Below are 13,252 nucleotides of genomic sequence, written 5' to 3' on the forward strand. Positions count from 1 at the left end.
GCAGGCCAGAATCTGTGTTGAGTACCCACTGAGCACACTGCCACATACAGAGTGCATTTACAGAGAGCAGTATCTGTAACCCCACACTTCACTGCCACATGCTGTACTGTCCTCCCTCCCATCATCTCCCTGCAGCAGGATGCCACTGTGCTGGACATGCTGTCCCTTCTGGAGGCAGCAAGGAGCAGCTGCCCAGCTCCACCACTGTGCACCACGGTTAGACAGCAGTGCAGGTGCTGACAGGCAGGCATGACTGACAGCTGGCCCTCATGTCAAGTATGTTGCTGTGTGGACACCAAATGTGGTGGTGTAATTGCATCAACTGTCCTGGCGGGATGGTTTTAAAAGTACAGGAGAATTTTCTATGTGGAAGAAATTGAGTGTTTCTGTTGCCTCTGCTGTAGCCTTTCAGCTTGTAACAGGAATGGTCACCTACCAGTTAAACATAGCCATTAAATTATGCTCATGAACACAATGTTAAATAGAGCTGAAGATTTATTTAGAAGTTTCTGATTAGTTTCAAGGAAAGGAAATGCCATTTCCATGGCTAGGACACTAACTATGAATAGACATTCCCTTCATATAAAATATGAGCAGAAGAGGTGGCTGCTGTGAGCTCTGACCAAAATTTTCCAGAAAACTGGTATTACTTTTTTCTGTTTATGGCTTAGAATAATCCACCAGAACAAGGCCATGAGGTTTTTGTATGGAAGTACATCTGCAGAGCAGTAATTGACATCTGTCTTGGCTGAGAGGAGTCTGGCTTCCTCCTAGTATTATAACTTTGCACAGGTTCAAGGAAGGAAAGTGTACATCCATCCCTTCTCATCTCCTCTTCAGCTTAAGAATTCTCAACACCCTTTAAAAGGGGGTATGAAAAGGAGTTTTCCTGTTTTTCATGTTAAGGTTTTTTTTCCATATTTTTCAATGTTAATTTTTAAAAACATTTTAGTGTTCTTTAACATGTTAATTTTAACAGAACATTTCATTGCCACACATCAGTTGCTGGTTTCTGCCCTGATATGCTGAAGAACACTGGCTAAGATTTCCTTCCTGTCCCAGGAGAGAGCTGCAGTTAGTTGCAGAGACCCCTTGTTCACATTCTCAGTTTGAGACATGGCTGTTAAGAGAGGAACAATCAGTAAGAGACTGAGAGGAGTTCCTAATTTTAAGACTTTTTTTATTCACTTCTGCTATTCTTTGTTCTCCAAAATAGCATCTTAATTTTTGCTTCCACTGAGATCTACGGGGTTTACAGGAAAAAAAACCAAACAGTATGTGTTTGCCATTGTGTCACTAGAATGCTGGCAAACTTTAGTTTGTGAAGCAAACCATATTCAGGTGTTAATATTCAGCTCATCTGAAGGAAAAAAAATTGTCATTTTGAAAGTTACAGGTCAATTGTGTTCTCCCAAAATATGATGTGTCAAGTAAAACCTTAGACGCTGCCAGACTTACATTTCTTGAAGCTTTGGGCTACTTACAATGTATATCCTCATTATTTTTTATGAAAAGCATTTTTATTCAGGCTTTCACATTCATATGTTCACATTTTGAGTTAAACTGTAACTTTTCATCCTGTAAGCATCTAATGAAAAGACTTCCACCCATTCCCAAAGGGAGCATTATTTGGGATGGAATGACGTATACTGAAAATCACTCATTCAGCTAAAAACCCAATTCTAATAAAGTATAGGAGAAAATAAAATATTGGAGAGAAAAATCTGGTATTGTACCACAATCCTTAATTCTGCAAGCCTTGGTTCTGGCCTGCACAACAGCAGAAAGTAAAATGTTTGGAGTAACCAGCTGATTAAAATGTGTATGGGGTAGGCAAGCAACTAAATCAATGCTGATTGGCTTAGAAAACACCTCAGAAAGGAAAAATATATCAGAATAAGTTTTACCCGGTTAGCACTACTGTCATAAACAGTCCACACTCCTTTTCCCTTTAGCAGTAACCCATGCTGTTAAGATTTCACACTGGCTGATGTTGAGAAAGGTCATATAAAAAAACCAAAAAACTCTTTTTGTGTCCCTATACCAGTATTTCCTTCTGTCCACACTTAAGAAACAAGAGTTTCAGTTAGTACACCTCTGTCGATACCTCATGAAATGTTACAATGAAGACAAGCAGAGCTCAGCAGTGTGCCAGCAGCATGCTGAAATGCCATCTGGAAGGCATTGATTAAAGGGCAGGCACCGTCCCTGGGCCATGGTTGGCAAATGCTTGGAGTGAGGACACTGATGATAATCCTGCGCTGTGGGCAAGAGAGCAAAGGCAGTGGCTTTTCCTGGTCTGAAAATGCCTCAGCCCATTAGTTGATTCTCTGGTGTTACTTGTGGGGAGTCTCCCACACTGTCAGGAGAGCTAGGATGGTCCTGGACAGCATGCTGAGGTGGGGGCAGTGGATTTGCACCTGTAGGTGGAAAACAAGTTATTTAGCAGAGTACAGCTCTGTGAAGTCAGCAGGCTGAGGTTTGCTATCCTGCAATTGGTGAAGAGTGCTGACGTTGCTCCAGCAGTGCAGGGCAGATCCTAGTGATACTCTTCAGGGCATGAGTAAGGCAACACATTCTACACACATACACACACAGAGGTATGTACATTGTGGATTAGGCTTAGCTGGATGCAAGGAGTTGGTTGAGTTCATGACGTTTTTTCCTTTGAAACCATAGCAACCACCAAAACCCAAATACTGGAACTAGAATTGAAATGCATTTCTTGTAATAAACACCTTTCTCTTTCCCCAGACTTAAGCCAAAAGTCATTTAAAAGGAAAAGATCTATCATAAATTGGGCTTTTTGGCGTGGCCCAGGCACTCACTTGGACAATGCACCCCTCTCCTCAACATCTGCTGCTCCTGGGAAGCTCTTTGGCCTCTTACTAACAACCATCTGTGAGGATGACAACCTGCCCAAACCCCTCTTGGTGAGTCCCAGGCTCAGGATTGGGTCTTAGAGTGGTGGAATTTCTCTGTGTAGTAAATGAGGATATGTCTGTAAATGGGACATTGAAATTACCCAAGCAAAGAAACCAGAAAGATTTCCATAGGGAAACCTCATTTTTAGTTCCCAGCAAGAACTTTGTTTTTTAACATCTACTGTGGTCAGGCCCTGTTAATAACAGCTTGAGAAATGTATATGATCAGTCTGCTGCTCTGGGCTATTTCTCCTTTATAGCCCATGCTATAAGGCTGGTTTCCTAATCCTCACTTGCACCATGTAAATAAATGCCACATTCACACATACTTTTTAAACCACTCCCAAGATTTCTGTAAAATCCCCACATCCATAAATGTCTCATCTACTGTCCCATATAGGCAGCCCACACATGTATAAAAATGCCACTTGCCCATAGCTAGGCAATTCCAGAGCCTTTATTGAAGTCATTCCAGGGCAGGCAACAGCTCTTGAGTCCTCATTTTTGGTCTGACAGCACCACTGCAAAAATAGGTGGGAGTGTGGAGGCTACAGTAGCATCTTTTCATCTTGTCTTGAGGGAGCTCTGGTGCTGTGGGTGCCTCTCAAAACCAGCCTAGGATCATGAAAAAGGTCATCCTAGAGCCCATTCCTAGGCATAATTAAGGCATGGATATGGCATTTTTGGTCATTAGAAGGCCCTGTTGTCAGTACAGCGAATAAAGTATTTATGGAGTGTGATTGAGCCCTGCAGGATTGGGCCCTTCATCTTAACAGCCTGACTTCTGGATGGAAGAAATTGCCAGTACCCCACTGAAATCATGAGGTCACACCAGTTTACAGGAAGAGATGTTTTGTCTCCTAAGCTGGTGCTTGATATTCTGCTTTAACACTGCCTGAATAGTGAATCATACCGGGATTTTTCAGGTCTATTAATAGTGTTTTGTTTTGAAGGAGAAGTGTGCATTTTCATTATTTAGGTTATTTAAATAAGCCTTTCAGAGATGGACTCTGTATGACTATGATCACCTGCTCCCTCCTTCTCTCTGTTTAAGAGATGAGCCAATGCTGCATTTCAAAAATTTCTCCAAAACATAAATATTAGTAATTTTTTATTTGAAAAAATCCCTGGAGTTACTAAGCATAGAATCACAACTTGGTAGACTTTGTGCTTTGAATTTTAAACATTGTGTTTATGCCACAAAATATAACTTACTTCTGAATCCATGAAGCATCTCCAGAGAATAGAATACTGGGGGACTGAATGGGATTTATCTGCAAGAGAAAGAAAATATCAGGGATGAATGCTGCAGGCATGCTGGATAACTGCTTCAGAGCTTCCAGCTTGCTTTCACAGCTGAAGGGTTCTCTTTTAGCCATTGCCACACTGAGTTAACTTGCACCGTAGCTTCATTCATGTAATTTCATCTGGGTTTGTTGGTTTAATAGGGGCTTCCCATTTTTATCTTCTGAATACTTTGTTCAAAATGTGTTTTCAAAGAGGTTGTTCATGTGCTAACATCCTGTGCTGTGGGACTCAGCCTGTTTTGAGGGGAGAGCTCTAAATTCCTGCAAAGAGAATGAAAATGCTGACATGAGTCCTGCTGCCATGAAGGTGCTCCTCCAAAGCATCTGCACTTACATGAATTCTTGATCTTGGATTTCTGCAAGAGTGAGAAAGAAACATTAAAGAATACATTAAATAATACAAAATGTTTAATAACATTAAAGAAAAGCAAAAGTAATAACTTCCATTAGACTTACTTGTGCTGCTGTGTGTCAGGAAGACCTACCTTACAGCCCAGACTAGGATAGTCCCCAAAATCCATTCCTTACCCATTCCTGTTCACTAACTCAGTTTAGTGATGATAGACCTGTGTCCCAGGACCCCTGTGTCCCTTTTCTTGGCATCATTTTGGATAACTTGGTCCTCAGGCCACTGCATGCATACACATAATCCCAGAGACTGTCTGCATGTGTTTCCCCTTTCAAAGAGAAAAACCTGACAAATTCTACATTGCTTGGAGCAGGCCTGCAAGAGTTGACCTGCATGTCTGAGATATGGCCCACAGGAGACTGCAGAGAACTAAGCATCTGGCAAACATCCTAAACATATTATCTTAGAAGAAGTTTCAGCAGTTCCTTTTCTTCTTGCTTCTATTATTTAACAGGAAAAACTCAGTCCCTCCTGTTATTTTAAAAGCTAGGCAGGAATCTGCTTGTTTTCCCTTCTCTGTACTAAGCTGCCTACTTGTTTAATCATATGCAGCCTCATTGGCTTCAGGGGAGCCACAAGGTGAGCTTTATCCCCCTTGGAATGACCTCCCAAGCAGGAGCACCTTGCCTCAGAGCTGGTTCTGCTCACAGCCCTGAGATGCTTGCAGAGTCTGATACCACTCACAGGCAGCAAAGGGGGTAAAAACCTGACTCTGATCTGCTGTAGGAGTGCAGATATATATTAGCAAACAAAGCATTTTCTAGTTTAGATAAAAATCTGATTTTTTTTAGATATCAGCAGTGAAACAGAATTCTGTCTGTGGTTGGTGAGAATATTAACTACAGTGATGAGCAGTGAGGGTTTCATATCTTCCTGCAAAGTAGTGTCTGGCTGAGGCCACTGTCAAATGCAAAGCTTTGAGTTAGATAGACCCCTCTCCTTTTCCCATACCCCACAGCATTTATGTATTTAAACGACTTGGCTGAAACTTGCACAGGTCCTGGAAGGTCATGCAGAAAGTTAACGCTCAGCAGTGGCAGCACGGTATTTCTGAGGGGATATTTTCCAAAATGAGAGCCCCAAATCACAGCTTTGCTGGGCAGTTTGGCATGGTTTGGAGGGCAAGCCTTGACTTGTGTTTGATTTCTGATATTTTTTAGGACTAAAAGGTTTTCAGCTGTGGCAAAAATGGCAAAACTACATTTTAGTGTCACTGGAGAATAAAATATATTTATGAGAAATCCTCTTTGCCTTTTTAATTTTTTTAGGACATGCTTTCCCTCCTTTACCAAGAGGGGCCTTCCACCAAGGGTATTTTCAGGCGCTCTGGAAGTGCAAAAACATTCAAAGAGCTAAAAGAGAAGCTTGATTCAGGCACTGAAGTGGACCTGGCCCGTGAATCCATATTTGTGACAGCATCTTTGTTTAAGGTATGTGAGGAACGTTCCTGACTCCCTCCCTGACTCTACATTCGATGAGAGCAGCACAGGATGTGCACAGCCAGGGAGGGCTTTCCTCCAGGGACAGGCCCAAGGAGGAATTGGTGGATTGAATTAACAAGAATGGGCTGGCACATTAACCTTGTGAGGATCTCCAAAGGAGGCTACCACTGAACGAGGAGGAGGAAGAGGAGTAGCCAGTCTGTTTTACTGACAGCTTTCCTGAGGTCTCTGCTACAGCCTGGGCCTGTTACCCTCTGCATATGAAATACTAAAAGGCATGTTTGCAGACTTGTCTCCTTACACATCAGTACTGCCCTACACTGCAGCTTCTAGTGAATTTATAGTGTTGCCATAAATGTTTGGATTATTTTTTCCATGCATTATCTTTTGTTACAGTCTTGTTTGTCAAAACCAATGCAAAAAACCGTCATAGCTTCCATCACCCTAGCTATTTTGGAAAGCTAGGATTTGGCCTTCTTCCTAAAATTCCTGCAACAATTTCCATGCCCACGGCTGAGGTGTTAGGAAAGAGGAGTGGCAAGACCATCAATGACTAGTTTAAGTACTCCATTGATTAGGGGAAGGAATGTAGGGATGCCTTGGAGTGCTTATGATCTGGAGGTATTTGAGCTTGTCAGCTGAGGAGAAGAAACAGGAGCTACAGATGAAGTTAAGTGATAAGACAGACATTATGCAACATCAAAATAACTGGTCTCACTGCAGATTTTTTAGTTCAGCAATATCACATGAAGCATTCAAATAGCTCTGTTTTGACAGGAAAATTCAGAGAAAGGCTGGAAAATATTCACTTTAAGCATAATCTAAAGTGCCTCTATCTCCGATGATTTTCTTCTGATTTTGGTGTTTGTGTGTAACAATACTTGCCAGTGAGTGCTGTCCCATGGATACATCCTCTTGTATCTGTGTATCTTATTCCTACTCCCTCACTTGCCCCAGAACAGCTGCTCATATGTTTTGTTCTTCTTTTCTCTTGATAAGGATTTTCTTCGCAACATCCCAGGCAGTATTTTATCATCCCAGCTGTGTGATAAGTGGGTCTCTGTGCTGGATCAAGGAAATAATGAAGAGAAGATAAAAAGCATCCAAAGGTAGTTATTTATTTTCTCTATATTCTTTTCCTATAAATGTACATCCCAGAATGCAGAACCACAAATATTCAACTGAAAATTATATTTTTTTAATACAAACATCTCTTTGACACCCTTCCTGATTTAATTAGTGGACTATGTTACCCTATTTCTACATTTCCATTATCATGACTTGTGTTTATCTATGCAAAGTGGTCACTAATGTGAAGAATTCTATTTTTATATGTTTTCAGGTTAATTGAGCATCTCCCCAGAGCTAATGTTGTTCTCTTACGTTACATCTTTGGAGTACTGCATGGGATAGAAATGCGGTCTGAAGAGAACCAGATGAATGCATTTAATCTGGCTGTCTGCATTGCACCTAGCCTGCTCTGGCCTCCTGTTTCCTCCACTCCTGATATAGAAAGTGAATATATTAAAAAGGTAAGAAACACTTTGGTGTAGCAGAAAACCAAACCAGCCTTCATCCCATTCAATCAGGCTGTTGGCTACAAACATGAGAACATTCAGTACCTCTTCAGATCAGGACTTGTCAGGGCTCCAGCAACATTCATCAATCCAATCCCATAATCTTCCTGGAAGAAGAGAGAGGTCATAAAGCAATGCCCAGTGTATCAGCAACATGCTTCTCTCATCAAGATCTCTGGTTGTGGTGACCTCGGAACAGAACAGAGTAGAATGGAAAAGATGTTTACAAGGATGTATAACAGGACAGTTTATCAGGCCCAGGAGACTGAGAGAGTAGTTTCTGGCTGCCTTCATGGGTGACAGTTTGCTCCTGTTCTTCATCTGTATGGTGAGCTTGTTATGGGTTGAATAATAGAAGATCTGACATCTCTCTCCCATTGTTTTGTTGCAGATTTCTAGTCTGGTACAGTTCCTCATTGAGAATTGCAGCAGGATTTTTGGAGATGAAATTACCTCCCTCTTCGGAGAAATACTGATGACATGCAAGAGAGAGAACAGCTCAGGTAATGCAGACTAATGTTTTGATTCCATTAAGACAGCTGAACTCAGCCAGGAAAAAGATTGGTATATTCCATGGAAGAATGCTGTTCCTTCTTCGTGTGGTGTACCCAGATACTGTTGTTCTCTTTCCCTTCAATTCCCAAAAAAACTGGTTATAATCACTGATTCAACTTACCATAGACCTGGATCATACCACAAAATGCTTTCACAAAGACTCTTGCTCCTATACCAGTCATCTGAACCATTACAGTTAAAAAAGGAGGGAGGGGAAACAAAGAAAATAAAATTAAAAAAAAAAAAATCTAGCAAAGGTTTCTTCCCAAATCTAGAATTTTTGCATCAGCCTGTGTTTTCCTAAAATATTAGGAGGTCACTGATCAGCAATGGTCATAATACAGCTGTCACACCATTACATTAAGGTTGGAAGTGTCTATTCACTATCAAAAGAGAGAGTTTTTATGGGAAACTAAACTCTCCAGAGTTTTAATGGGACATCCAGGTTTTGCTTCTAGCACAGAAAAATCATGGAACTGTTGTCTGAAAGTGTTTGGCAGACTAGTTGATAGGGCTTTCCAGATAATCATTAATGCTTTTTTTTCTCTTCAGCCCTGTGATTTTGCCTGGAGTTTTGTGTCTCTCCTTAAAGTATTTCTAAAGCAGCATTTTTGTAAAATAAATTTTATCACAGGTGGCCTGTACCGAAAATGGTAATGGCACTTGTGTCAGCATGTCTGACTGAGTCAGTGTGGCTGTTTCAAGCTCCTCATGCTCTGCCTCCAGTGAGATTGGGTGAAATTTGGCCTGCCTCCTCCCCAAGAGTGAAGCACGTGGGATCTGCTGTGCTGGGATGTGCTGGCAGTGAGAGCTCAGACCCACGACAGGTTACAGCAGCTGAATGAGCTTTTGGGCAGGCACTGAGGCATGGTGACTGCCTGTGCATGAACTGTGTCTGCTGCAAATGTGAGATAAGGCAGCTTAGCCTAACCCAGAGCAAAAGAGATTTCATGTAATTCCAGTTACTGCAGATACAGGATAGGGCCCAGGTGTGCACTGCTCAGGGCAAATGAGGTGGCTGTTTAAACTGAGCCTAAAACTTCATAGTGTTGCTCTTAAAAATACTGTATTTTCTGGAAGAAGCAGAGGTAAGAAGTATGCCCTGTTCTCTTCATTTGTCTGAAAGAAGGAAAGAAAAGCTAAATGTTGCTTTCAATATCCAATAATGAAAAGAAAAAATGAAATTAATTATCAATTCCATATGTGTATATATGTATGTAAATTATTGTTTACAGATGGATTAGCTACTATTACCATGTTAAAAAACCAAACCAAAACAACAGCAAAAACCCCCTAACCCTTATTTGTGCCATTATCCTGACTTTATTTCTTGGCTGAACTGTAGATTAGTACTCACCTCAGCTTCTCCAGTTCAAAATTAAGACAGTAATTTTTAATGAAATTATTAGTACTTTTGCTTGAAGAATCTTTAAAAGGGCTCCTGAAGGTAAAGGATACTTGCCAGAAAGAAGCTGCTTGTCAAGAGGGTGATTCAGTCACGATGTGTTAACACTTGGTTTGTCCTTGCAGATGTTGCTTCTCTCCATCAGAATGACTCTTCCTATGATAGCCTGGAAAATGAGGCAAATGATGAAGCTGACTCTTCCTCCAGTGACTGGATTAAAACCCGTGATCAGGATAACAGAAGCAGGGAGTCTGTCTTCACTCTGAGCGACGGTGATTCGGAGCAGACGGAGGTGGATGAAATCCAAAGCCAAACCAAACTGAAGCTGGCAATTTCTGCCGATGCACACCTGAAGTTTTCCTTGCAAGAAAACTCAAATAAGTCTCCCTACTCCAGTGGTTTCCCCTCAGAAGCTACCTCGGGTGCTCCCAAGACTGTGAGGAGGCAGCGGCGCTCGTCTGAGCCTGCAGTTGGCCTCCAGACCTCCAGTTCCACCCGCGCCGATGCTGGGCGTGAGAAGGCGACGCGCAAAGCCAGCTGTGACGTTGTCCTGTATCCTGAAGACGAGAAGTGTGTCTGCCAGCGCCAGTCGTTGCAGGTGGAAAGGCAAAAGCTCGGCAATCAGAGCTTGCATATAGGGATTAACGTTGGTAAAAGTGACAACACAAACCAAAATGTTGAAAGGAAAGACCTGTCCCATTGTCTCCTGCCTCCAACGCCAGAAGGATTAAATATTTGCTCAGGATTTAGCTCTTTTAGCCAGTCTTCTTCTGGGACATCTCCATCTGTGTCATCAATTTGCTCCCTGGACAGTGCTTTCTCCCAGTTTTCAGACCAGGCTCTGTTTACCTTAAGTGAAACCTCCTGCCCTTTCGATAGCACTTTCCAGTCGCTAAAGAAACACGAGGATGCTGCTGCTGCTGTGGCTGATGACTGTTTGCTTCCGCTCACCACGGTGCTGCCATCTCCACAATCTACTGACACTGGGGCTGAGGAGAGCCTGGTGGGGCCCAGCAGCAGGTCAGCACCCCTGAAACCTACTGATGGAGTTGGCGGCTGTTGCATTAAGCCTGACCTTCAACCATTGCCTCTGAAAGTCACCAGGGGAGACAGACTTCATGATCAAAGAGGAGGTCTAGAAAAGCATTACAGCAATCCAAAGTTTGAAGAGACTGACCAAAGCTTTTTGCAGAGGAATTTTAATGCTTAAAATAAACACCATAAAGAAAATGCCTTTGGTGTTGATGTGTGTTCATTTTAAGTTTAACATCCAGATTGTTCAAATTTAATTGAGCAGTCCCCAGACTCACGGGTTTTCTTTTTTTAGGAAACTGAGTAATGTTCCAATATAAAGCTTTGCAAGAACATTGTAGGAATAATAAAAATTGCTAAAAGCAAGCAAACAGAAGTCTCCTGAAAATCTGGAAGGGACCCAGGAGGTAACTAAGGCCAGTGTCCTGTTCCCTGACCCACCAGGGCAGCGGGCTGCCTGCTGGGCCTCTCTCCTTGACCACTCAAGTGTTGAGCCTTGCAGATGTGAGTCCCAGTCCTTTGTGCTTTTGATGTAGCGTGCAAAGTCAGCATAGCTTCCATAACTGTGGTATTATACTACTGTTCTGAAACTGATAAATATTACCTTCATTGTCCTCCAAGGAGTAAGTGTGTTGTTTTCTGTATGTTTATACAGTATGTTCAATAGGTGTAGTTATTTCTTTTTCACTGCAAAAGAAAGTAAAAAGGAAGCCCAAAAATATGTAAAGGGAAATGCTGAATCTTGTAACTAACACCTTTGCAGCTCTGTGTTTCATTTATTGTGCTTTGTTGGCTGTTCTGTTCATGTTTAAGTTGTGAATATTTTCTTAACATTGCTGTAAATGGCATTATGTATTATTGCAAGCAGAACACATGTAATTTTATTATGCAACATCTAAAACATAAAACCACAGAATGGATTGGGTTGGAAAGGACCTTAAAGATCATCCAGTTCCAACCCCCTGCCATAGAGACAGGGACACCTTCCACTAGACCAGGTTGTTCAGAGCCCCATCCAACCCAGCCTTGAAGACTTCCAGGGATGGAGCATCCATAACTTCTTGGGGCAGCCTGTTTTAGTGCTTTACCACTCTCTGAGTAGAATTTCTTTCTAATCTAATTCTGCTCTCTTTTAGTTTAAAAACTTTGCCCCTTGTCCTGCCACTATCTGCCTGTATAAAAAAATCATCTCCCTTCCTTTTATAAGTCCCATTAAGGTAGTGGAAGGCCTAAGTGAGGTCTTTTTGAAGCCTCTTCTTCTCCAGACTTAACAATCCAAATCCTCAGCATTTCCACACAGAAGAGTTTTTCCATTCCTCTAATGTTCTTTATGGTCCTCCTCTGGACTGGCTCCAGCAGGTCCCCATCCTCCCTGTGCTGGGACCCCAGAGCTGCTGCAGCCCTGCAGGTGGGGTCTGAGCAGAGCAGAGGGGCAGAATCCCCTCCCTGGCCCTGCTGCCCACGCTGCTCTGGATGCAGCCCAGGACACCTTTGGCTTTCTGGGCTGGGAGTGCACACTGACAGCTCATGGCCAGCCTCTCACCCACCAGCACCACCAAGTCCTTCTCAGCATGACCGCTCTCAGTGAGTTCTTCTCCCAGTCTGTACCTATGTCTGGGCTTGTCCCACCCGGGGCAAGGTGCAGAACCTTGCACTTAGACTTGTTGAACCTCCTGAGGTTCTCATGGGCCCACTTCTCAAGTTTGTCCAGGTCCCTCTGGGTGGCATCCCATCCTTCTGTTGTGTCAACTGCATGTCTCAGCATCCTGTCACCTACCAACTTGCTGAGGGTGCACTCAGTCTGTCTGTGTCATACATCATATAATATATTAGAGTAATGCATTATCTAAATGCTTTGAGTTTGTATAATATATCCTGTTAAATTTTGCTATTATATATGTTCTGAAAAAAATGTGTATTTTTGTACTTGCAAAAAGACTGCTGCTAATTTTACAAGTTCTGTTTTGTTGTTACGGCACTGGTACTGATGTGTATGCATTCAATGCTATATATTAAATATTATTTGTTATGTCATAAATTCAGTTTATATTCTGTGGAATTTTTTTATGTGTCAGTTCTACAAGCTATTGCTGAAGCAGCAGGAGTCCCAATGATGCCACTGAAAATCCTGTGTGAGAAAGGACTGAAGCACCTCCACTTTGGGTGGCATCATTCCTATGGCATGCCATCATCCTGTTGACTTTTGGAAATTCTAGTAATTCGCAAACAAGAATTCCTACCCTTTTTCTCTTCATCTAGTGGTAGGAGGATGTTTTCAGCTAATGGGATTCAGTCAACAATATGGAGGTGAAGAGAGATCTTGTGGGATGATACATAGAAGGATTGGGAGCAAGGAAAGGAGGGGAGTAAACCAATGAATGAGAGCAAGATTTATTCTTTAATATTACCAGGTTCTTCTTTTTCATATCCAGCTGTTTTAATGAAAACAGTAGTATGCAGAATCTGATCTGTAACAGTCACCTTACAAAGGTGAAATACTTTGTATACATTTTGAGACCTGTCGTCTAACAGCCCTTCATATACGCCTCCTTCAAAACAAACAAGCAAAAAGACTGATTGACATGATGCTATTTTGAAATA

General features: G+C 42.1%; 1 protein-coding gene across 1 annotated transcript in view; it reads left to right on the forward strand.

Moving 5' to 3' along the window:
* Window positions 1-12,618, forward strand: part of ARHGAP20 (Rho GTPase activating protein 20) — a 58,335-nt gene extending 45,717 nt beyond the window's left edge. Inside the window, 7 exon segments of the mRNA XM_005516245.3 lie at window positions 2,755-2,933; window positions 5,909-6,070; window positions 7,082-7,191; window positions 7,425-7,614; window positions 8,051-8,162; window positions 9,745-10,740; window positions 10,743-12,618. Coding sequence (XP_005516302.2) covers window positions 2,755-2,933; window positions 5,909-6,070; window positions 7,082-7,191; window positions 7,425-7,614; window positions 8,051-8,162; window positions 9,745-10,740; window positions 10,743-10,786 — 1,793 coding nt within the window. The 3' untranslated portion in view covers window positions 10,787-12,618.
* Window positions 12,619-13,252: the final 634 nt, after the last annotated feature.

This window comes from Pseudopodoces humilis, chromosome 2, assembly GCF_049639895.1.
Source record: "Pseudopodoces humilis isolate 2021_Gansu_Grassland_sample_001 chromosome 2, ASM4963989v1, whole genome shotgun sequence".
NCBI classification, from domain to species: Eukaryota; Metazoa; Chordata; class Aves; order Passeriformes; family Paridae; genus Pseudopodoces; species Pseudopodoces humilis.